General features: G+C 51.7%; 2 protein-coding genes and 1 long non-coding RNA gene across 4 annotated transcripts in view; 1 reads left to right on the forward strand and 2 right to left on the reverse strand.

Annotated features, from left to right (window-relative positions):
- The window catches only part of LOC119101755 (neuropathy target esterase sws), a 15,549-nt gene extending 13,978 nt beyond the window's left edge, over positions 1 to 1,571 (reverse strand). For both annotated transcript variants that reach the window (XM_037225174.1, XM_037225173.1), the window contains exons 1-3: positions 1,540 to 1,571; positions 711 to 878; positions 31 to 378 (exon numbers count right to left, since the gene is read on the reverse strand). In XM_037225174.1, coding sequence (XP_037081069.1) covers positions 31 to 158 — 128 coding nt within the window. In that variant the 5' untranslated portion in view covers positions 159 to 378; positions 711 to 878; positions 1,540 to 1,571. The remainder of the gene's footprint in view (positions 1 to 30; positions 379 to 710; positions 879 to 1,539) is intronic.
- Positions 928 to 15,428, reverse strand: LOC119100278 (neuropathy target esterase sws). Its single transcript, XM_037223386.1, has 11 exons — positions 15,304 to 15,428; positions 6,367 to 6,472; positions 6,060 to 6,154; positions 5,602 to 5,721; positions 4,695 to 4,792; positions 4,249 to 4,343; positions 3,585 to 3,730; positions 2,589 to 2,672; positions 2,144 to 2,269; positions 1,573 to 1,740; positions 928 to 969 (listed from the first exon to the last, which is right to left on the reverse strand). Exons 3-11 carry the CDS (start codon positions 6,144 to 6,146, stop codon positions 928 to 930), a joined length of 966 nt encoding a protein of 321 aa, XP_037079281.1. The 5' UTR covers positions 6,147 to 6,154; positions 6,367 to 6,472; positions 15,304 to 15,428.
- A 341-nt stretch (positions 15,429 to 15,769) lies between these two features.
- LOC119101548 (uncharacterized) lies at positions 15,770 to 20,460 on the forward strand. The gene is made up of 5 exons (XR_005094578.1): positions 15,770 to 16,025; positions 16,653 to 16,756; positions 17,071 to 17,160; positions 18,911 to 19,052; positions 20,373 to 20,460. It is a non-coding gene; the product is annotated as an uncharacterized LOC119101548 (long non-coding RNA).
- The last annotated feature ends 3,638 nt before the right edge of the window (positions 20,461 to 24,098 follow it).

Below are 24,098 nucleotides of genomic sequence, written 5' to 3' on the forward strand. Positions count from 1 at the left end.
GCACCGGCGTGCCGTGCCACCACAACTAACCTGTAGATGGCCTTGCCGGCCTCGATGTAGGTCCAGTCGAGCGAGAAGTCGATCTGCCGCACGAACGGCGACAGCCGACGGATGACAGTGTTGGCCACGTGCAGCACCACGTGCGGCACCTCCAGCATGATGTTGTAGAAGGTCTGCTGGCTGAGCTGCGCCACGAGCGCCGATGACTTGGCGCGGACTGAGAAGAAGCTCGCCTCGCCGGAGAGCGTGGCCAGCGCGCCGACCAGCTGGCCCGCGTGCGCCTAGGTACATGAGCACCTCCTCGGAGGGTTTGTCGGGCCGCCGCTGACACACCTGTAGCGCGCCCGACAGCACCAGCACCAGACCGCCGTCCCCCACCTGAGCACGGCCGAGATACACCGCCGGCGTCACGTGGGGTAGGCGACCGTCAGGCGAGCGGAGAAAGGAACATTCATACAGACACGACAATAATCGGCAAACGTAAGCTTTCCATCAGGGACACACCAATGCCTTGGACAAGTCACATGTATTCGCGTTAAATGCACCGATGCATATGACAGGTATTCTAGACAACTTCGTGCTCAAAAGCAAACGAATTAGGCACCAGATATTAAGGAAATCCCAAAACATAAAAAGTAGTGTTTTTACCCACCCCTGCCCAACCAGTCTTAAGCCACCAGTTACATCAGCAACTGGGGATGGGGGCTGACCTCGTAAGAGCCCTCAGTCATGATGACCTGGCCGGGCGCCAGCTGTCGCAGCAGCACGTGGCCCTCCAGCAGGCTCAGGTCAGGCAGCTGCAGGATGTTGCGGAACCGTTCGAGCGCCTCGGCCGAGAGCGCCGCCTCGTCCGTCTCCAGCGTGCGCCGCCGCTCCGGCTGACGGCACAGAGGCAGCCAGGAGGGCTCAGCGGAGACGGCCGACGCGTCAGGCAGAGTCGGCCGTCTCCAGCGTGCGCCGCCGCTCCGGCTGACGGCACAGAGGCAGCCAGGAGGGCTCAGCGGAGATGGCCGACGCGTCAGGCAGAGTCGGCCGTCTCCAGCGTGCGCCGCCGTTCCGGCTGACGGCACGGGCAGCCAGGAGGGCTCAGCGGAGACGGCCAACGCGTCAGGCGGAGTCCGCCGTCTCCAGCGTGCGCCGCCGCTCCGGCTGACGGCAGGAGGCAGCCAGGAGGGCTCAGCGGAGACGGCCGACGCGTCAGGCAGAGTCGGCCGTCTCCGCCGCGGTGGCTCGTCTGATGGTGACACGCGCTCCGTCTGGCAGCTGGCACACCACGCAACAAACCCGCACCTATGAATGCCCTCCCACCAGGCCAACTGAGCCGGACCTGGTCCCAGCCCACATCAGCGCCAGTCTCCACCACGCCCCTTACTTGTCCAGTCCGCCTCGGCCCGTTCCCGTCCCCGTGCGAGACGGACGCTCAGCTGGCGGTACCCCCCCCCCCCCCCCGCGAACCCGTCCCTGGCCGAACCACCCGTCACCTCTCCCTAGCCCCCGGCCGTCACTGACCTCGGGTCAGCCGGCGGTGACCTGACCTACCCTGGAGGAGGAGGGCGCCGAGCCGACGGTGACCTCCTCGCTGTCGACGTCGCCGGCGGTGGCCAGCTCGCTCTGTGACTGGCTGCGGTCGCGGCCGGGAACCGGCTCGCCGCTGGTGACGTGCTCCGGTGCCGGCGGCCGGCGCTGCTTCCGCGGCGACGCCAGCGCCGCCTTGTGGGCCGTCTCGGCACGCTGGCGCGACTGTTGCCGAGGACGGCGGCACGAGTAAGCTGAGCGGGATGGGACAGCGCGCTACAGGGCTGTCCCGCCAGCTCTGCCAGCCAGGACATCTCTGTTCCCGGAAAACAGCAGGACTCCTGCCCAGACCATGCTCCGCTTCACAACGGAAGGATGGAACAAAATGACTCGTCTTGTTGGCGCCGCGCAACGAAAGACAATAACGATCAGTCAGAAGCCATTTTAGCCAGAGCGCACCTAATCTACACTACATAGCTGCTTCGGTGGACACCAACGACAAACCACGCCGGAAGACCGCTGGCTGCGGCACGTGTGTCGCGCCGGCTACAGTTGGCTCGCCCGGCCGGCCCTCCTCGGTCGGTGGCGGAGGGCGGGCGGGGGGCGGTGGGGCGGCGGCGATCCTCACCTGCGTCATGAGCTCCGAGCTGAGGCCCAGGTAGTGGTGCAGAGCCGTGAACGTGACGCGCATCAAGCGGATCATGATGATCTGCACCATGCGCACCACCGTCTCCGGGTAGCTGTCCGTCAGCTTCTGCGGGCGGACGGCGTCGGCTGTGCTAATAGCACAATGCTGAAGGGGGGGGGGGGAGGGGCTTCTGCTCCCAGTGTGCTGTGTTGTGTGCTGAGATGTGCCAACTTCACTACACTCCAATGCAAACTTGTTTGGAAAACCGGCAAGAAAATGCCAAACACCGGCATGACCAAGAACACACTAGCATAACCATTTTGACAGGACGAGGCCAACTTCTGAGACAAGCACATGCAGCGCACAACGTTACGAGCGAGTGTCAGGCGACGTTTCGCAGTTCCGCGCATGACATCACAAAAGAGACGCAGGAGGTAGTTCGTACCAGGAAGGCCATGAACGGCAGCTTGATGACAATGGTGTCCACCTCCGCCTTGGCCGAGACTGTTTTGTACGGCTGCGGGTGGCCCTGGAACAGATAGTATACCCAGATGTCACCATCGCGCTGCCGCTACCGCACGCTACCACGGGGCGACGGCACAGTAAACAGAAGGCCCAGCAGTAACAACGGCTGTCAACTGGTCTGATGTCCCTAGTATGTCAAGTGACACTCCCTCAGCGCGCCGCTCACTCGCCGTGTCACGTCATCAGCCTTGTGGTGAGCACAGAAAGCAGCTCATCCTCAGAGCTGACGGCGCGCCATCCACTGTCAGCACGTGACCTGGGGAAGAGATGGCACCACACCCTCCGTCAGCACGTGACCTGGGAAGGACACGGCGCGCCATCCACTGTCAGCACGTGACCTGGGGAAGAGATGGCACCACACCCTCCGTCAGCACGTGACCTGGGAAGACACGGCGCGCCATCCACCGTCAGCACGTGACCTGGGGAAGAGATGGCACCACACCCTCCGTCAGCACGTGACCTGGGAAGGACACGGCGCCCCATCCACCGTCAGCATACGACCTGGAAAGAGCCTGGGCAGGAGACAGCATCCCCCCCCCACCCCACCGGAAGCATGTGACCTGGGGAACAGACGACACCCCACCCACCGTCAGCACGTAACCTAGGGAACCGATGGCACCCCACCCACCGTCAGCACGTAACCTAGGGAACCGATGGCACCACACCCACCGTCAGCACGTGACCTGGGGAACAGACGACACCCCACCTGCCGTCAGCACGTAACCTAGGGAACCGATGGCACCACACCCACCGTCAGCATGTGACCTGGGGAACAGACGACACCCCACCCGCCGTCAGCACGTAACCCTAGGGAACCGATGGCACCCCACCCACCGTCAGCACGTGACCTGGGGAACAGACGACACCCCACCCACCGTCAGCACGTAACCTAGGGAACCGATGGCACCACACCCACCGTCAGCACGTCGCAGAAGCTGAGCAGCGAAGTGACCGAGTCGCCGGCGCCCACGTATTTGAGCGTGCTGGAGCTGCCGTCCGGCTCGGTGATGAACACGTCCAGCAGACCCGACTGCACTACAAACACGTTCTCGTCGTTGTCGCCTGCGGCGGGGAGGCGCGCGGTGTGAGGGCGGCAGGCGTGGGTCGGGAGGACGGTGCGGTCGTGTGAGGCGCCGGGCCGGGAGTGGCCGGCCACAAGCCGTCTGACATCAGGTAAGCCGTTAGAACCACCACGGTGGGCACTCAACAGCACGTCGGCTTCGTTTTTAAGCGACTGACTGACGCAGTGGGAGACGTCCACCAGCACATGGACTCGGTTCTGAGCCAAAACACTCCTTTCCCTCCACATCCATGACATCCTGTTCAACGACAAAGTCCCTCGGCGTCATGTGACCATCAGGCTGGGATGAAATGGCTGTATCACAGCCCCCACGACCATTGATGGCGGCGTCAGTGAGCCAGTGGTCTTCACAACCACCCAGCTCGACGAAGGTATGACTTCACACCACCAACAAAAAAAACTTTTTGTGATGAAATTTTCGGTATACTTGTGCGTTGGGTTGCCCTGTATGGGAATCCCAAGTGTCAGGATTCTTGAGATTAGCACGAGAAATACTTACCTATTTTGAAGAGAAACTGTCCAGCCCTAAGCTTGATGGTTTCACATTGCTTGCACAGCTCCAGAAAGACTGGCTTCTCAAAATGCCCGAACACCCTTAAACAGCACAGAATGTCACAATTAACGCAGCTTACATACACTGAAGATACTGAAGAAAAAAACGGGACAATCATCGTGTGGGATACTTCATTCATCGTCAAACGAGTTCTATTTGAATATTCATGTTACCAGGCACCCCATAAATCCTGTTCAGCGATGGTCTCATTTTGGCTTTCGTTAAAAAAACAAAAACAGAGGTTTGTGGAGCTCTTCTAACATCACTTGTCCTACAACACACTCCTGGGCACAACACACACAATTGTGCAAAACACCAGCTGCCCGTCTGTGGGACGGCAGAGCCGCCACCCTGCAGCAGTGGGTCCGCCCGGCCAGCCACCGATGCCTGACCTGACACTGCGCAGCATGTACATGACCTCGCGCGGCAGCGAGGCGTCGCTGTCGTCCCGCAGGTCCTCCTGCAGGTACTCGCTGGGCGGCTCCAGCACCTGGCGACGGCACAGCGCCCATCAGGTGCCGTGCCGTCCCGAGCCCCGGCGCGGCGGACGCCCGGCCGGGCGGCCCCCGATGGCCAGCCGGTGCACACGCCAACAGACAGGGAACACGCAACAACGCCGACGAGTTTCGGTAGTCGTGACTACAAATGGAATGGGGCGACATTTCTGCAGCTTCTTGAGACTTTCACATCCTGCAGGGACAAGCCTCTTGGCCTGCCGTAGATAATATTTAAACGATTTTTGAAACAGTAGATATCATTTCGAATATTGGACTCACAACTATGAAATAAACAATGAAGGCCGCCCTGGCTGCTCTAAAATAGTTAAATGAGCCTCCCCGAAACCACTATGGTCAGACAAGGGCTCTGATACATTGCAGTCACGACATCTGATTCGATCAGGACTCAGAACATGGTTCGGGAAAAGTACGGAGTGATTTTGAAACCGTTTGGAAACGCGACATAGGGCCATGACTTGCGCGTAGAGTAGCTCTTCCACCCCTATCCTCCCACCTAAATGTACAAGACCAGGGCCAGGAACAACCCCGATGCCCCCCCCCCCCCCCCCCGGATACGAGGGCAAGTCCCAGCGACAGGGTAGAGCGCACAATCCCGAAAACGCCACGCCCGGCAACAATAGCCCGGGTAATATCGAACAGCCCATCCGCCCTGACAAATAGTATTGAGCGCACGGCTACGGGACGCGAAGGAGACCGCTCGCCATCACCGAGGCCCACCCTGCAGACGGTCGGACTGTGGCAGGCTGATCCCACGCCCTCCGCCCAGCTCGCCGGTACCCACCGCCAGCTGGGTCTGCTCGTCCCGGCGCATCTGCAACAGGTTCCTGGCGAACTTCATCACCAGCTGCCGCTTCTTCCCGTGCTTGCTGCCCGACTTGACGTACTGGCCGACCGATTTCACCTGCGATAACGGACCAGTGTCGGCGCGGCGAGAACAATCCAGCCAGCTTTATCTATGGCAACATGCTCGTGAAAATATGGTACGGACTATGCGGGCAATACAAACGATGACGATAATAGTGTTTTACAGCATGCAGCTTTGCTCCTGATGAGAGGAGCAAAGTGACAGCTTTGCTGAGAAGAGAGAGACAGCTTTGGTGAGAGGTTCCCTCGGCCCAGAGTAGGCATGAAAAAGCACAGCCTAAAACACCGAGACCAGCTGTGGTATCAATGGAAGGTGTAAACACAATCAAGTCTAGTTATAACATTCAACACACACAAACGTCAAAAGAACAGTACCTTTCTCAGCATCTTCCGTCCGTAAAACACTATTTTGTCTCGCTTCCTAAATCGCGGGCGGGTTCCAACGCCAACAAAGTCCTTCATGTCTTCCACTGCAAAGGTAAATCATACAGAATCAGGTCCTGCCACGACTGTCATAACAGCCACAACAGCCACATAATCAGATGTCCCACATAGTGTATTATGACACAAATGCCACAAACATTGCCCAGCACATACTAGTGACCTAACAATGCACACATCCAGTGCTATAGCTTAGTGATTATGCATTGGAAGGTAGGTAAAGGGAAAATGAACAGCTTACCTTTTGTTTGGAGATTCTTTTTAATTTCACTCGGGGATCCACTCCTGACACAGTAGAATACAATGCTGAATAGCAGCAGGAAAAGGGCGACGAGCGCAAACAACACCTGTAATGAAAAAAACAACATGTGAGACAGCCTCAGTCCTTCTAGGTTAGGCCTTTTGTTCTAAAAATATAGGCCTTTCAAAACAATCCCTTTCTAAATCTTTGTAAAGGTGCAGCACTCTCCCTTTCAAAACAATTTCTTTCTAGCTAAATCTTTGTCAAGCTACAGCCCTCTCAATATGTATTTAGCAGCTTTGGTTCATGGCAATGGCATCAGGGCATGCAACTTATAATATCAAGGCATGGAATTTGAAATTTTACACTTCAGATCTTCTTGACGCACAACTGCCGAAATGGTTGCCTCAATGCCACTGCTACAGCAGATATGTTCCATGTAACATCAATTCATTTTGTTATTTGGACCTGGTACACCTTAAGCCCAGTTATACCATTCATGGTTATTGCTTTACACAAAGTTCAGCTGCATGTTGTAAATCCAAGCACTCAAGAAGCACTCAAGCACTCAAGCACTCAAGCACACAAGAGTTTGGCAAACATACACCACCAATTTTGGCACATTGAGAGATAGCATTTCCAGGAAGGCTGCATGTATACACCTTCCAAAAATGGCAGGCAGTGATGTATCAGGCTCATACAGCCTCCAAGGTGGAGGGTGGTGGCGCACCATGCTTATAAACCCTCCAAAATATAGGCTGGCCACAATTAAGGTTATGTCACACTCTCCAAAAATCCTGGCGGCTGGCAGAAAGGCAGCCATGATTCCAAAATGATTTCCAGTGATGTCAAGAATGCCGCTGGTGGTGCCCGCATGGCCACACCACAGCATGAGCTGGCTTTACTTTGCTACAACATCCATCTATGCTGGTGCCCCCTGCATGCATGCAGCATTGTCCCCTTTGGTTGTCAGCTGGTGCCTTTGCAAGGTATGTCAGGACAAAAGCATTGTTAATCGATACAGTGTTATTTCAAGCTCGATCAATTTCTGTGGCGAGAAGTGAGAAGCAGGCAGCGCTCACATCAATTCAGCCTTTTTGCATCACTTAATATTCTTGTCATATGCTGAAAATAGCAGGCTGTTAACCCACTGCTTGTAGTAGTCAGTGGTGCAGCGAGATGGGGGGGGGGGGGGGGGGGCTGGACATTTGTAGGCCTGCATTTTTTTTTCTTTAAGCACCAGACAGCTCATTCCATTATCTCATGAGCCTCCACTGAACTCCCCCAGACACACACAGTATAACCCTCAAGTGCTTAGGTGCCAATGTTTGGGAACACTTCAGGCAATGTCCCAGCCTCTGACATTACCTGCACTCATCCGACTGCTTTAAGAATACCGGAAACATCCTCAGAAGTTGTGTCACAATGTCCAAGATGCATCACCTCACAGCCAATTGGAGATTTGCAAAAGGGGGAAACATCATAATCAGCCTAGTCGCATGCATAACATGTGGGTAAAAATATAGTTTAGGCGATGGACATTTTTCTAGGTTGTACCAATGCAATGATGGAATTTGGCATTTGTTTAATGTGAGATGGCATATGGCATATTTCTATTGGAATGTTTCTGCCAAAGCTGAAAAAGCAGGCCTTCATATGACTATGAGGTTGTATGAGATTCTACTTTTTACAGGAAAAGTGACAATTTGGCTGCAGATCATAAAGTGATCTCTTGCATGGTGATGAAATCATAAAACTGGTTTGGTGTAATCTAATACATAATCTTTGAGACCCCTCATCTCATCTGAACACAGCATATTGATCAAGGGCTCGAGCCACCCTTTGTCATGAGCCACCTCCCAGTCAGTCCGATCCTCTCATGGCCATCTGGTTACAGTGGCCTTGGTTCAAGACGTGGGTGGCTGTTGTTGTTCATTGGTGTTTTCGGGCACGTCAACTGCAGTGGTCATTTTGCGATCAGGGTGTACATTCCTACCTCATGTTACAAAAGAGCATTGTACATCAAGTGTTATTTTTAAGACAGAACATATAATTAATCATAAAACAGGTCATCTATACCCTTACCTTGGAACTTAACTAATTGCAATACTGAACATCCTGAATGCTGCAAACACACAGCACCCGCGACCCTGGCGCCATGCTGGGCACAGGTCACAACATTACTGCAGCAGCGTCAAGAACCATAAAAATGTATGGGAACAAGGTACAAGAATCCATGAAATCTGATCCTCAACGCCAATGGGACATGGGTTGCACAGGGATTGGGTGGGGAATGTAAGGCAAAATGAGAACATGGCAGCTAAATAAAAGCCTTCTATATGGTACCTATATATGGCATGAAACAAGGGGTTAGGTTAGGTTAGGTTATGTTCGCTTAGCTTAGCTTAGGTTCTGGTCTATTCTCAGTTAGGTTAGGTTAGGTTAGGTTAGGCTAGTTTAGGCTATGTTCTGGACTATTCTGGCCTGTGCATTTCATAAACACACCTAAATGTGATAAACTATTTTCATTGTATTATTATTGTTACCTTGGTCCCATACATTTTTTATGGCTCACAGTAAGCAGAAATATTGTAATTACGCAACAACAACACAGAAACGGTGCTGGGGAGTCCAGGCGGTGTGTTGTGTGCGGTGCTCGGGAGCTTGCTATTGCAGTTATTAAAATTTGAAGGTAGGAGCATGATTCTACCTGTTTTGAGATTATTTATGATATGTTCCCCTTAAACACAGCAAGTGGCGTGCAATGATTTTTTCTAACATTAGGTAGGAAAGTACCACCCACACCTATTTTGCACCCATAATGACAGAGACGAGGGTGGCATTAGATCACTTTTTGCACATAACCATTGTTGCGTGTGCATATTCTGCCCTTCACGACTGTTAGTACACATAAGTGTAATGCATAGGGCCATCCCCAAGATTTTTGGAGAGTGTATAAGCCACACACCACACAGAATTATAAGGATACAAATGCAATTTTAAAATTTAAAGACTTTTTTAGCCTAAGGAAAATTTGATAACATTAGTGTGACTTAACCCTATCTTAGTTTGGTGTATGTGTATGAGTGAGTTTGAACACAAAAATGTAAGCACCCAATGCAGTGGACGGTAATTTTTTACTTGGGTACCTGTGTGGCCGACGGAGGGAAGAGCTACGCTACCTGCAGGGTTTCGAGTATTGTCGTGCGGGGGCAAAAGCTGTGAGGCATCAGCTAACATTGTGACGTCACTGAAAATGGTTTTGCATCGATCGGGATCGGGGTTCTTTCGGGCCGACTGAAGGCCATAAGGCTTTTGCTTGTGATATGACGTCACTGGTATTCGGCTGGGTATGTGACGTCACTGGTCGTGAGTGTGTAAGGCTCTTTTGGGTCCACTGAATGCCGTAATGCGTCAGCTGGCCATGTGTCGTCACTGGTATTAGATTGAACATCAGGCGCGGCCGGCCTCGTTCCATCTTTACTTTTCGTACCTGTCTGCTGCAAGCATTTGCGTGCCGCATAAAGGTTTGACCGAATTACCCCAATGTGTGACGTCCCTAATCATCACTTCATACGAGTGCACTTAGGCCTCACGACCACGGTGTGTCGTGGTCCGCGAAGTATCACCGGATAGCGTGACGTCACTGGTATTCGAATAAAAACTGGGCGCAAGAGGCCGTGCTTCATTTTTACCTTTGTACTTGTCTACTGCAAGCATTGGCGCGCTGGATGAAAGCTGCCGAACCACCTGAGTGTGTGACATCACTGGCCATGAGTTCCAACGGTGCTTTTCGGCCAACTGAAGACCATAAGGTGTCAGCTAACGACGTCACTGCTATACGACTGTAAGACGTCAATGGCCGTGGGTTTCCACGGGCCCTATAGGACTGACGAAATGCCGTTAGGTATCAGCTGGCGATATGACGTCACTGGTATTTGGCTGAACATCAGGCAACAGGTCATGCTCCATTTACACCTTTCGTGCATGTCTGCCGCAAGTATTGGCGGATTTTTTGTGCGGGCCAACTGAAGACCATAAAGCATCAGCTAAAGATGTGACGTCGCTGGCACTCGACTGTGCGTGTCGCTGGTCATGAGGTTTTACGGCCTCTTTTGGGCCGACGAAAGGTCATACGGCAATGACTGAAGATGTGACGTCACTGGTATTCGAATGAACTTCGGGCGCGACAGACCATGTTCCACCTTTATCTTTGGTACCTGTCCATTGCAAGCATTGCCGTGGAAGGCTCTGCCAAATTACCTGAGTGTGTACGTCACTGACCATTAATTTGCACACCCTTTTGAGCCTACTGTAGGCCACAAGGCATCAGCTGACGATATGATGTCACTGGGTTTCGACTAGACATCATGCGCAAACGGCCATGCTACATCTAAGCCATGTTTCGTCTGTACCTTTCGCACCTATCTACTGCAAGTATTCGCGCGACACAGGGGCTCTGCCGAATTACCTGAGCGTGTGGTGTAACTAGTTAGGAGTTAACGCGGGTTTACTCTGGCTGATTGAAGGACATCAAGCATCAGCTGACGATATGACGTCACTGGTATTCGACTAAACTTCAGGCGCGACAGGCCATGTTCCATCTTTACCTTTCGTACCTGTCTCTTGGAAGTATGGGCGTGCTGAATGAAGGCTCTGTCGAGTCTCCTGAGTAAGTAACGTCACTGGTCAAGGGCTTTTTACGGGACCTTTTGCACCCCCAAACGGTATAATGCATCAGCTGATGATATGACGTCACTGGTGTCCGACTTAACATCAGGCGCGACAGGCCATGTTCTATCTTTACCTTTCGTACCCCGTCTATTACAAGTATTGACGTGCTGAATGAAGGCTCTGTCGAGTCTCCTGGGTGTGTAACGTTACTGGTCATGAGTTTTTTTCTGGCTCCTTGGAACCCTCTATAGGGAAAAATGCATCAGTTGACGACATGATGTCAATGGTGTTCGACTTAACATGAGGCGTAACAGGTCATGTTCCATCTTTGCCTTTCGTACCTGTAAAGTATTGGTGCGTTAAATGATGGCTCTGCCGAGTCACCTGAGTGTGCGACGTCACTGGTCATGAATTTTTACCAACTATTTTTGGCTGAGCGAAAGCCATAAGGCATCAGCTAGCGAAATGACGTCACTGGTAATCCACTGAGTGTGTGACGTCACTGGTCATGAGATTTTACGGGCCTTTTTTGGCCGAGTTCAGGTCATTAGGCATCAGATAACGTTATGGCGTCACTTGTATTCGAATTAACATCAGTTGCAATAAGCCATGTTTCATCTTTACCTTTCGCACCTGCCTACTGCAAGTATTCGTGCGCTACAAAAAGGCTCTGTCGATTCGCCTGAGCGCGTGGTGTAACTGGCCATGAGTTTGTGCAGGTTTACTCGGGCTGACTGACGGACATCAAGCATCAGCTGACGATATGACGTCACTGGTAATCGACTAAACTCCAGACGAATCATCTGAGTGGGTGACGTCGCTGGTCATGAGTTCATACGGATTCACTTGGGGCCGCCCAAGGCCACAAAGCAACACCTCCCGTGAAGCATCACAGGATGATATGTCGTCACTGTTATTCGACTTAACATCAGGTCCAACATGCCACGTACTTTCTTTACCTTTCGTACTTGTTTATTAAAGGTATTGACGTGCTGAATGAAGGCTCCGTCGAATCTCCTGAGTGTGTGACCGTCACTGGTCACGAGTTTTTTACGGGCTCCTTTGAACCCATTTTAGGTTATAATGCATCAGCTGACGACATGACGTTACTGGTGCTCGACTAAACATCAGGCGCAACAGGTCATGCTCCATATTTGCCTTTCGTACCTGGCTGCTGCAAATATTCGCGTGCTATATGAAGGCTCCGCCGAATCACCTGAGTATGTGACGTCACTGATCATCAGTTGGTAGGAGGTCACTTGGCCACCTACGGCTACGGAGTTCCGCAGCAGAGGTGGGAGATGCACCATAGTTAAGCACACTAATTTTATTGTGCGCACCATTAAGTAACAACTTCAAACGCAACGGGCTGTTTTAACGACTAAAATTTTGAACAAACGTAAACACAAAACAAAGGTGATCCCAGCCCACAAACCGACGTATATGCAAAGCTATTCAGCCCGACATCACAGGATGCGCCCCTGAGCAGCTACGGTCCGGAATGCCCTGATGGCTAAATAATAATCAAAGGCGCCGCCTAGCGGCCATAAGTCTGGGCCACAGCCCGAATATGAGTGACGTCATATGGTCAGGTGATGCTTGATGTCCTTCAGTCAGCCCGAGTAAGCCCGCGTAAACTCATGACCAGTTACACCACATGCTCAGGTGATTCGGCAGAGCCTTTATGTAGCGCGCGAACACTTGCAGTATAGAGGTGCAAAAGGCAAAGATGGAACATGACCTGTTGCGCCTGAGATTAAGTCAAATACCAGTGATGTCATATCGTCAACTGATGTCTTGTACCCTATAGCTACAAAAAAGCAGCCCGTAAAGAACTCATGACCAGTGACATTACACACTCAGGAGATTTCACAGAGCTTTCCTTAAGCATGTCAATGCTTACAATAGACAGGTACGAAAGGTAAAGACGAACATGGCCTGTCGCGCCTGGTGTTAAGTTGAATACCAGTGACGTCACATCGCCAGATGATGCTTGATGTCCTTCAGTCAGCCCGAGTAAACCCGCGTAAACTCATAACCAGTCACACCACACGCTCAGGTGATTGGGCAGAGCCTTTATGTGGCGCGCGAATACTTGCAGTAGATAGGTGCGGAAGGTAAAGATGAAACATGACATATTGTATCTGATGCTTAATTGAATACCAGTGACGTCATATCGTTACCTGATGCCTAATGGCCTTAGTCGGCCCAAAAAGGCGCGGGAAAACTCATGACCAATGGCATCACACACTTAGTGGATTACCAGTGACGACATATCGTTAGATGATGCCTAATGGCTTTCCCGGTCAACAATAGCCTGTAAAAACTCATGATGACGCACTCAGGTGATTCGGCAGAGCCATCATTAGGCTCGCCAATACTTTAACAGGTGCGAACGGCAAAGATGGAACATGACATGTTGTGCCTGATGCTAAGTCGAAACACCAGTGACATCATATCGTCAACTGAAGCATTATACCATATAGGGGGTTGAAAAGAGCCCGTAAGAACTCTTAACCAATGACGTGATATAACACGCGAATGCTTGCAGTAGACAGTACGAAAGGTAAAGATGGAACATGGCCTGTCGCGCCTGATGTTGAGTCGAATACCAGTGACGTCATATCATCCCGTGATGCTTTACAGGATATGATGCTTTGTTGCATTGGGCTGCCCAAGTGAACCTGTATAAACTCATGACCAGTGACGTCACGCACTCAGATGGTTCAGCATCACCTTGATATAGCACGCGAGTGCTTGCAGTAAACAGGTACGAAAGGCAAGATAGAGCATGGCCTGTTGCGCATGACACCTAGACGAAAACCGGTGACGTCATATGGTCAGCTGATGTGGTATGGCTTACAGTGGGTTCAAAACAGTCTATACAAATTGATGGTTAGTGACGTTACAACACTCAGGTAATTCGGCAGACCCTTCCTTCAGCATTCAGATACTTGCAATGGGACAGGTACCAAAGGTAAAGATGGAGCATGGCCACGGCCGCCTGAATTGTATTCGGATACCAGTGACGGCACATCTTCAGTTAATGTAGTATGACCTTTCGTCGGCCCAAAAGAGGCCGTAAAATCTGATCACAAGTGACATCACACGCAGTCGAATGCCAGTGACGTCACACACCATAGGCTATGCTTTACGGCCCTCAGTTGGCCCCCAAAGATCCATAAAAATGCATGACCAGTGACGTCACACACTCACGTGATTTGGTAGCTTTTATTCATCACGGCCAGTGCTTGCAGTAGACAGGTACGAAGCTAAAAATGAACCTTGACCTGTTGCGACCAATATTTAGTCGAATATCACTGACGTCACGATACCCAGTGATATTTCACGGAACATGATACAAACCGCGGGCCGTGGGGCCTAAGTGCACTCGTATCAAGTGGTGATTGGTGACGTCACACATTCAGGTGATTCGGTCAAGCTTTTATTCGGCACGCAAATGCTTGCAGAAGACAGGTACGAAAGGTAAGATGGAATAAGGCCCGTTGCGCCTGATGTTTCAATTGAATACCAGCGACGACATATCGTCAGGTGATGCTTTACCGGCATTCATTGCACCCAGAAGAGCCCTAAAGCCTCACAACAGTGACGTCACATATCCAGTCGAATACCAGGTGACATCATAATCGCTAGCAAAAGCCTTGTAGCCTTCAGTCGGCCCAAAAGAACCCAGATCGATGCAAACCCATTTTCAGTGACGTCACTACGTCGGCTGACACCTAACAGCATTTCTCCATCATGGCAGTACAGGAACCCTGCAGCCAGCGTAGCTCTCCCCACCGTCGGCAATACAGGTACCCAAGTAAAAAAAAGCCCAGTGGACACACCTTGTTAGATTGACAAACCCCAAATTTGGCAGTGTGCAATTTTTTTAAAGCCTAGCTGATAATACAAACATACACACTCCTTGCAAAGCAAAACTGCCTATATCTCACAGCTCCTCAAAACAGCATTCCCAGCACATGGAAGTATCAAAAGGTGGTGCAGATAATTGATTGGTCAAGTCAGCTTAGCTCGGGACAGGGCCTCCTGTCAGGATTAATCACAAGAAAAAGCAAGGTTACATTAAGTTAGATTAGGCTTGGTAAAATGAGGTTAGGTTAAGTCCCAGCGAACTGATGGCCACATAGGTTTGGCATGAAGTGAGAGGTGGTTATCAATTGTGGGGATCTAATTGACCGCGACGATACCTGCGCATTGACTACAGCTCCACTCTGCGCAGGTACGAGTCACCCTACTTACATCATTTCGAAGAAGAAAAAGCAACGTTTCACTGGAGTATGCACTATCTCCTATGATGGATCCTAACACACCCAGCCCTTCGTTAACGGAAGACCCAAGTCCCCATCCACCATCCCCTCCATCCATTTTTGCAGTATTGCTACCAAATCAAAACAATACGAACAAATTTTTGTACTTGTTTTCCCTCTCACATTCTGTAATTGTATGCTTTCTGCACAGTGCCTCCAAAAATGATGAATAAATCGATTAAAAAGGGCCAAGAATACCTTCTTTCAATTTTGAAGTAAAAAAAATATATTGATATTGTCAAAAGGTACAAACACGTCTAAGGGACCCAGCTAATAAAACTCGTGTTTTACCCAGAGCTCGAAAATAACCCTGTGTTTGCTACCAAATTTGCTAATCCGGCTAAACTGCGCTTTAACTAGCGCGGACAATTTTCTGCCAAGGCTTTCCGCAGGCTCTCCGCGGCTCTACGTTGGGCTGACGCACTGAGTGCTACGCTTGGACAGATGCGGGCGCCGAACACATAACTTAAGCTTAGCCTTAACGAGCCTTAAAGGGTTGTGACAAGGGGTTGGTTGATGAAACTGAGTTCCCAGTTTCTTTCGTCCCCCTTTGTGAGATATTGATACCGGCTTCCGGCGAGCTGCACCAGGCGGGGGTGCTGCCCCAAATTGATCGGGGCGGTGCAGCGGGATTGGCCGGTGCATGTCCGTTAGGTAGGTCGTCTTAGGTGCATGGTGTGGTAAAAGGGCTGTTCGAACAAAAATGTCCTTTACCTACATGGGAGACATTCAATCATCAACTCATTTCCTGGTCTGGCAGACAATCATACCTTATCTTATAACCACTTTGACAGATGTCATCCAGACTTAAAATTACCACACACACCGGTACTGACTGAACTAATGCTGACTCAAGAAAATATGCCTTGATTTTGGAATTTGTGTGGTTTATGTGCATTCTCATAGAGGCCAAGGTTTTGGGAGATCAGTTGCTCAGCAAACTTCACAAGGCCAATTTTTAGTAATATTTTAATAATCAGGCTTTAAAACAAGTGTTTATTTGCTTCATATCAGTGAAGTATGGGAACATTGCCTTCTGCTGGATGCTCTCCATCAAAACAATTTTACTCACCAGTACTTTTTTGGTTTCAGTGAGTTTGTAAGTGAGTGAGTTGTAGCATGCACTGCGGGCTTAAGTAAGGAGTAAGTACTGTCTATGCTGTTGTTGTTCCATGCTGTCTATGGAGATATTTATGTTAATTGGGCTATCACAAATCTGTTAGGAATAGGAGGTCTGATTTATGTGTTTGCTTCTTCTTACATGCTTCTTCTGCATTTCAGGCAGGATGGAATGGCAACCACTGCAACTTCCACCTTCTGTGGGCCCAGCTGCCCAAAGCGGACCTCTCAGCAGGATGGGCCAACCACCCTTTAGGAAACCCAAGGTGCTATGTCAGGGTCATGACAAGATAGGTGGAATTGTCCTGGGTTATGGTTTTCCCATAACTGCAAACATATTGTGATGCATTCTAAATGTTTAATTCCTTTTCCATTGCATGTCTGATTTATGTGATTATATTGCCAATAGTATATATATATATATATATATATATATATATATATATATATATATATATATATGTGTGTGTGTGTGTGTGTGTGTGTTGCCATTTCAGTATACATTGTTATCTGTAGCTTAGTGTCTAAGCATTTATTCACTGCTAGAAACATTCATGTGGTTACTATACATGACCACCAGGTGCAGCTGAGCTGTGATGTTTGTAATAAGGACTTCAGCGGCCAGGCAGCCCGGGATGCTCACATGGCTGGCGCCAAACACGCACGCATGGTAAGCCCCCTGGACCTCATCCATTTCATAGCAGACACACTGCTTACATTGCTCATGGTGTCACAGAACAGATGCCTCCTATATCTGCATGGTCAATCTCTGATTCAATTTCATAATGAGGGAGCACTTGCTTGCTGTGTTTTTTTATTCTATGTATAGAGATTTTAGCAATTTTGATCTGCAGTGGTTCAATCTTTGATTAGTATGTCAGAGTGACCAAGCCTGACTAAGATCTGGTCCATCTGTGATTGGCATTGACAGTGCAGAGAGAGAGAGAGAGAGAGGAGAGAGAGAGAGAGAGAGGAGAGAGAGAGAGAGAGAGAGAGAGAGAGAGAGAGAGAGAGAGAGAGAGAGAGAGAGAGGAGAGAGAGAGAGAGAGAGAGAGAGAGAGAGAGGGAGAGAGAGAGAGAGAGAGAGAGGAGAGAGAGAGAGAGAGAGAGAGAGGAGAGAGAGAGAGAGAGAGAGAGAGAGAGAGAGAAGGAGAGAGAGAGAGAGAGAGAGAGAGAGAGAGGAGAGAGAGAGAGAGAGAGGAGAGAGAGAGAGAGAGAGAGAGAGAGAGAGAGAGAGAGAGAGAGAGAGAGAGAGAGAGAGAGAGAGAGAGAGAGAGAGGAGAGAGAGAGAGAGAGAGAGAGAGAGAGAGAGAGAGAGAGAGAGAGAGAGAGAGAGAGAGAGAGAGAGAGAGAGAGAGAGAGAGAGAGAGAGAGAGAGAGAGAGAGAGAGAGAGAGAGAGAGAGAGGAGAGAGAGAGAGAGAGAGAGAGAGAGAGAGAGAGAGGAGAGAGAGAGAGAGAGAGAGAGAGAGAGAGAGAGAGAGAGAGAGAGAGAGAGAGAGAGAGGAGAGAGAGAGAGAGAGAGGAGAGAGAGAGAGAGAGAGAGAGAGGAGAGAGAGAGAGAGAGAGAGAGAGAGAGAGAGAGAGAGAGAGAGAGAGAGAGAGAGAGAGAGAGAGAGAGAGAGAGAGAGAGAGAGAGAGAGAGAGAGAGAGAGAGAGAGAGAGAGAGAGAGAGAGAGAGAGAGAGAGAGAGAGAGAGAGAGAGAGAGAGAGAGAGAGAGAGAGAGAGAGAGAGAGAGAGAGAGAGAGAGAGAGAGAGAGAGAGAGAGAGAGAGAGAGAGAGAGAGAGAGAGAGAGAGAGAGAGAGAGAGAGAGAGAGAGAGAGAGAGAGAGAGAGAGAGAGAGAGAGAGAGAGAGAGAGAGAGAGAGAGAGAGAGAGAGAGAGAGAGAGAGAGAGAGAGAGAGAGAGAGAGAGAGAGAGAGAGAGAGAGAGAGAGAGAGAGAGAGAGAGAGAGAGAGAGAGAGAGAGAGAGAGAGAGAGAGAGAGAGAGAGAGAGAGAGAGAGAGAGAGAGAGAGAGAGAGAGAGAGAGAAGAGAGAGAGAGAGAGAGAGAGAGAGAGAGAGAGAGAGAGAGAGAGAGAGAGAGAGGAGAGAGAGAGAGAGAGAGAGAGAGAGAGAGAGAGAGAGAGAGAGAGAGAGAGAGAGAGAGAGAGAGAGAGAGAGAGAGAGAGAGAGAGAGAGAGAGGAGAGAGAGAGAGAGAGAGAGAGAGAGAAGAGAGAGAGAGAGAGAGAGAGAGAGAGAGAGAGAGAGAGAGAGAGAGAGAGAGAGAGAGAGAGAGAGAGAGAGAGAGAGAGAGAGAGAGGAGAGAGAGAGAGAGGAGAGAGAGAGAGAGAGAGAGAGAGAGAGAGAGAGATTTTTCCTATATAGCGTAAGGGACAGTTTACCTATATCCTACGTTGGCTGATTTTGATTTTGTTTCAGGTGAAATCGAAGCAGATACTTGCAGATCTCAAAGAGCAAGGACGGGAAATTCCCACGTTGCCGAGTGGAAACTCCATGTTTCGGTGTGCGGCTTGCGATATAATTCTGAACTCATCGCAGCAGCTATCAACGCACCTCAATGGTACGTACTCTGGAGTGTTTGATTGCTATTGGTAGTATTGTGATGTCCTGAAAACGCTACCGTCGCACTTTTCTACACGAATGTGCTGCTGACCCGAACGCCGTTTTAGAAGGACCGCAGCTCGTGATACATCTGACACTATGATGGAGAACTTGCTCTCCACAGGTATTGCGTTTTTTCAGCGATGCCTTTTGTGTAACAGACGATTAAACACGTAACATTGTTTCGCCATCAGGACAGTACCGACGCCAGCGGCGCAAATGCAGGCTGCTGATATTGAAGGACATTTTGTCTATCAAAACATCCCTCGTATGCAAAGCTTTAATGTACCCACCAAGGCACACCGACTCCCCATGTAGCTCTGACTTTTCCTTCTGTAACGCAGGTCACGTTCATGGGTAAAATCCAACATAGATAACGCACAAGCTCATAACTGTTGCTAGAATATGTACTGTATTCTGTGAGGAGGTTTGTGCAGGAGGTAGACCATGCATGAGTTCAAGTTTGCCGCTCTATTTTGAAATACGGATTGAGCATGATAATAGTGTTTCCCTAGGCACAAGCACTTCAAAATTAGCGTGCGTGTCTCAGGATTTGGGTGTCACAATGATAGCCTCGTGAGAACAAAGAATCCCATACGCGTTCAGAACTCCAGCAGCCGTGGCTCAGAGTCAGATAAATCGCGACTTAATTATAGACCCCGCCACAGCCACCGCCACAGCCACACGAACAGCACTACTATTAACGAAAGCTTGACAATTGCCTTTGCTACACTTTTGGCTGCAGATGACTGCTCTAATAAGGCTATCACTACTGTCTTATCAATGTGCATAATGTTCCTTGGAAATGCAATCGACAACTTACATTAGTTTCCTCCGCATATGACATTCGGCACATTTCAAGCAACGAAGGCGCCTGATAATGAAAAATGAACCATACAATGGTATTTAACTTGGTATTTAACAATAAATTGCCTCATTTGATGTGAGCTCACAACGCGCTAGTTTATTTGCTTGTGCTCATTTGTGCTGGTGCTGGTGGTGTTTGAAAGTAGTTTTGAGAATCACATTAGCTCGTCTGCCCCTTTTCGTCACCAGTTGGTCGTTACTCCTGTCGACCGCCATCTCTCTGAATGGTCGACCAGCTGCTTCCCCTGCGACGCATGGAATCCTGTGTTAACACAATGTCTTCCAATGCTGTTGTTCTGCGTAGCGACTTCGCCGTCACGTTTTGAAGTCATGAGTCTTGGTTGAGTTCATGTCTGGTCCCAGCACGCTGCACACACCAGCGTGCGTCAGAATTCGTTGGCCCATGTTCCAGGCAGTAAGCACAAGCTAAAAGAGCAGGCGAACAACAGTAAGGCCGCGATAGTGCTGGCCCCGCGCACCTCGTTCGTACCTGCCACGGCGCCGGCGGCGGTCGCCGGGTCCGCCGCCGGCGCCGCCGCCGCCGCTCCCTCTGCTGCCGCGGCTGCCGACCCGGCCACCGCCATCGCCGCCGCTGACGCCGTCGACAAGGCGGCCAACGGTGAGGCGGGGGAGATGCAGGCTGCTCAGGGCCCGGGCCGCCCGCCGAGACCGCCGCTCGCGACCGCACTGCTGGCACGCTTCCGATAACCTTGTGACCTTCCGGGACTTGGCCCGTCCGCTGGGGCCGGTACGCTCCGTCGTGGCACGCGCCTGTGTGGGCGCGGGGTCCACGTATGCCCGATTGAGTGTGGTTGCTTTCGGCGGCGTTGCTTCCATGCCCGACGAGCCATGCCCCTTGATGCGAGCACGTGGTGCCTCTCCCTCTGGCCCGCTGGGTGTAGTTCCGCGCGCAGGGAGTGTGGGCGTCAGGTGACCGACGCGCTGGTCGTGTCACGGGGTTGTGATCTGCATACCTGCGTCTGCGTTCGTCAGACGCGCCGGTGGCCGCCGCCGGCGCCGCTACGCCGGCGGCACCACAGAAGCCGGCCGAGAGCAAGGCCACCATTTACCAGTGCGAGACCTGCCACGTCACTCTCAACTCGCTCGTGCAGCGTGACCAGGTGAGAGAAGACGCAGACGGAGACGGAGACCGTACCTTATCCGCGGAGCTGTGGCGGTCCCTGGCGTTAAACGGTCCAGACGTCATTCATGCTGTGCTGAGGGAATGCCATTTTTTCCATTTCATTGTCCATTTTCAATGGTTGTCGTGTCCTTTGTACCGGTTGTCGGCAGTCACCTTCGTAGTAAGACTCCGAGCCTCCCCTCTCCCACCCTCGTCCCAGCGTCTGTAAAGCCCCGGATGCGTTCCGGCTCGGCTTCCTATCTGGAGAGGTTTGGGGTTTGTGGCCCACTCTCGCCCTGTTCGTGGGTGCTTACAACTCACTGCTGGCACGGGAAGAACTAAACACGTCATAGCCAAAGCGATGGCAGCTTCGTATAACTCGTGCAAAGTGGTTTGACGCATTTAAACGATGAACACCGGTACACATATGTTTCGGTGGACCAAAGCGACAGAGAGCTCAAACTAGTGCACGTTTTTGTTGTCACGGGAACTGTGTGCTTTGACTCCATTGGCCCGTGGCGCTGCACGCATGTTACATTGAACGCTCTACACTTTATCCCGGTAGCTTGCTTTTGATTGGTGAGACTTGCGATCGCGTACATCAGGTGGTCATGGTCACACGTTATTCTCCAGAAATCTCTTGACGGACTCATGATTCCGCGTGGTCATCGATGGCGTGGCCTCCTACTGTGTGTTCCGTAATTGTGGTCTCATGTAGCTTGATACGACAGCAAATATGTGCCTAGCAGCGCCTTGCAATGCGTATTATTAAACGAACACAGGTCATTTGGCGTCAAACTCAAAACTCACACCGACACAACCTCGACGAAAAATATCTACCGTGTATTGCACCAGAGGAAAGAACGCCATGTGGGCTTTAAAGATCCTCGCCCTCGCTCCGCCTCCTCCGGCTAGGGTCAAGGCGGGTGGGCTACGTGTTGTGTCTCACATCTTACCGATGTGCTGAATGCTTTAACCTCCAAATAGTGTCCACAGGCCAAATGAGCTACTGCCTAACCCAGCCAAACATCTTAGTGCAGCCAGTGTTTATTGCCCTTCTCTTTTTACCCTCAGTGTAGTGAAAAACCTGCAGGTACCAACAAAGCATGAATAGTCCGTCTTGTTACCAAGAGTATTGGCCGATTAACTGATGTTGGCCACGTTGTTGAAAACCAAATAAAATTGCTGCTCAACCTGAATGCATCACTTCCCTCTCGGTATTTGCTGCAATATTCGCCTCTGTCATTTATCAAGTTTAAGTATTGGATCCAAGACCAAGTGCAGGCATGACGCTTTGAAACGTCCGCATAGCTCGTTCTCCACCAAATGATGCAGCTTAGCACGTAAACGTCCCTTCCGCCAATAAGGCTCATCGACCAGCGGGCCGCACGCGGCTACTGTGAGGTTACTGGCAAAGCGCACAGCACCCGCCCTTTGGTGTCGCCGCCCACCTGCCGCTGCCGGCAGCGGCCCCCTGCCGTCCGCTCCGCCGGGCCGCTAACGCACGCTGGTCCGTTGCAGCACCTGAACTCGAAGAAGCACGCGGACCGTGCGGCGGGCATCACGGTACCGCGCAGCCGCGGCTTCGGTCTGGGCTTCCGCGGCCGCGGCGCGCGCTTCCCGGCGCGCGGCGGTCCGGGCCGCGGCGGCATGCCGGGCCGCGGCGGCCCGATGCTGGGCCGCGGCGGACCCGGCCTCGGCCGGGGCGGGCCGCCGCCGCTGGCCGGCCCCGGCGGCCCCGTGTTCCGCGGCCGCGGCCAGGCGCGCAGCGCCCTGCCCTACGGCCGGCCCCCTCCACCGCCGCCGCAGCAGCCGCCGCCGCCTCAGTACGGTCCCCTGTAGGACGTCGGTCCGATGCGGTTGGCGCGGGCTGGCGGTCTGCTGACCCGCCCTGAGGCCGGTGATGCGCCACCGGCACCGGACGCTGAGGCAGCCGCGTGTGACACTTGACGGAGGGCGGCCCGTCCGTGAGCCAGCTCGGGCTGCGTCTCGACAGCGCGGGAGGCCGGGTCTTCCGTGACACCGTATCAGTGTGGTCTCAGTGGCATGCTCCGCTCTCCTCGGCTTATATCGTCGGTTTGTCGCAATCTCCAGACAGTCTCGAGACAGACACGCTGGCGTCCGACGGAGGCGCGTCTGGTCGCGCCGCTGAAGTCATGTCGGGGTACGGCCGGACGGTCGCCGGTCGCGCCGGACGCGCGAACCGGAGCGGGCGTTGGTGTTGGACGAGTTCGTGAGTTGGTTCAATCACGGTCTAGTACGGTGCCGCTGCGGGGGGATGGTAGCGCGTCCCCACTGTGGTCTGGTCGCAGAGCAAGTTTGTTTCATTTCTGTGACGACACCGCGTTCACCGAGAGTTTACACAAATGAAACTCGCAAGTATCGGACCCCGCCGCGAGCGACGGCTCTGTTACTACAGACGCTGACGGCTGGGATAGTCGTGTTATGCTTTGTCTCATCGTCCTCAGAGTCGCCGATTCTTTTGTTCATGAATACAGTTCAAGAGATCCAAGTATTTGGTGTAAGCTAGGCTTCGGTGCTGTCTCGTGGACTTGTGATCTTCTCTACCTTTTTCCAATGAAGCAACTCGCTTTATTTAGATCCAACAGATTAGCTGTGTGTACGGCAGTGAGTGGTCTGTTGCCATGATACTTTATGAACTATCTACCTGTACCTGCTGAAACACCAACCACAGCGCTGTAACGCATCCTGATATTGTATGTAGCTTAGATTGTCGCATACCTATCAACTAAGCGATTTGTAATGTACTTGTCCATGTGCCCGTTCTGTTCCGCTGCAGCAAACCGTTCCGTTTACCGAATCGGTTGCGTTGACAAAATCCGGTATCGCAGGAAACAAAATGTACACATCACCCTCTAGTCACCGGCTCAAAGGTAAGTGATGCTTCTCGACGGAAACCCGTCCGGAACGACCAAGGGTTGTTACGCCTAAACCAGGGCAGTTTTGAGGCACCAGAATCGTGGTTTGCTGCAGCACGAATTTCCCAGGCTCTTT

The sequence above is a fragment of the Pollicipes pollicipes genome, unplaced genomic scaffold (assembly GCF_011947565.3).
Source record: "Pollicipes pollicipes isolate AB1234 unplaced genomic scaffold, Ppol_2.1 Scaffold_4881;HRSCAF=5763_pilon_pilon_pilon, whole genome shotgun sequence".
Taxonomy (NCBI): Eukaryota; Metazoa; Arthropoda; class Thecostraca; order Pollicipedomorpha; family Pollicipedidae; genus Pollicipes; species Pollicipes pollicipes.

What these genes read in the sequence shown, in the direction of transcription:
- LOC119100278 (XM_037223386.1), bottom strand. Translation starts at nt 6,146, where the DNA reads ATGAAGGACTTTGTTGGCGTTGGAACCCGCCCGCGATTTAGGAAGCGA. An exon ending in TACATGCTGCGCAGTGTCAG is followed by an intron (nt 4,344 to 4,694) that starts GTCAGGCATCGG and finishes GTGCTGTTTAAG; the next exon opens with GGTGTTCGGGCATTTTGAGA. An exon ending in ACAGTTTCTCTTCAAAATAG is followed by an intron (nt 3,731 to 4,248) that starts GTAAGTATTTCT and finishes TCCCCGCCGCAG; the next exon opens with GCGACAACGACGAGAACGTG.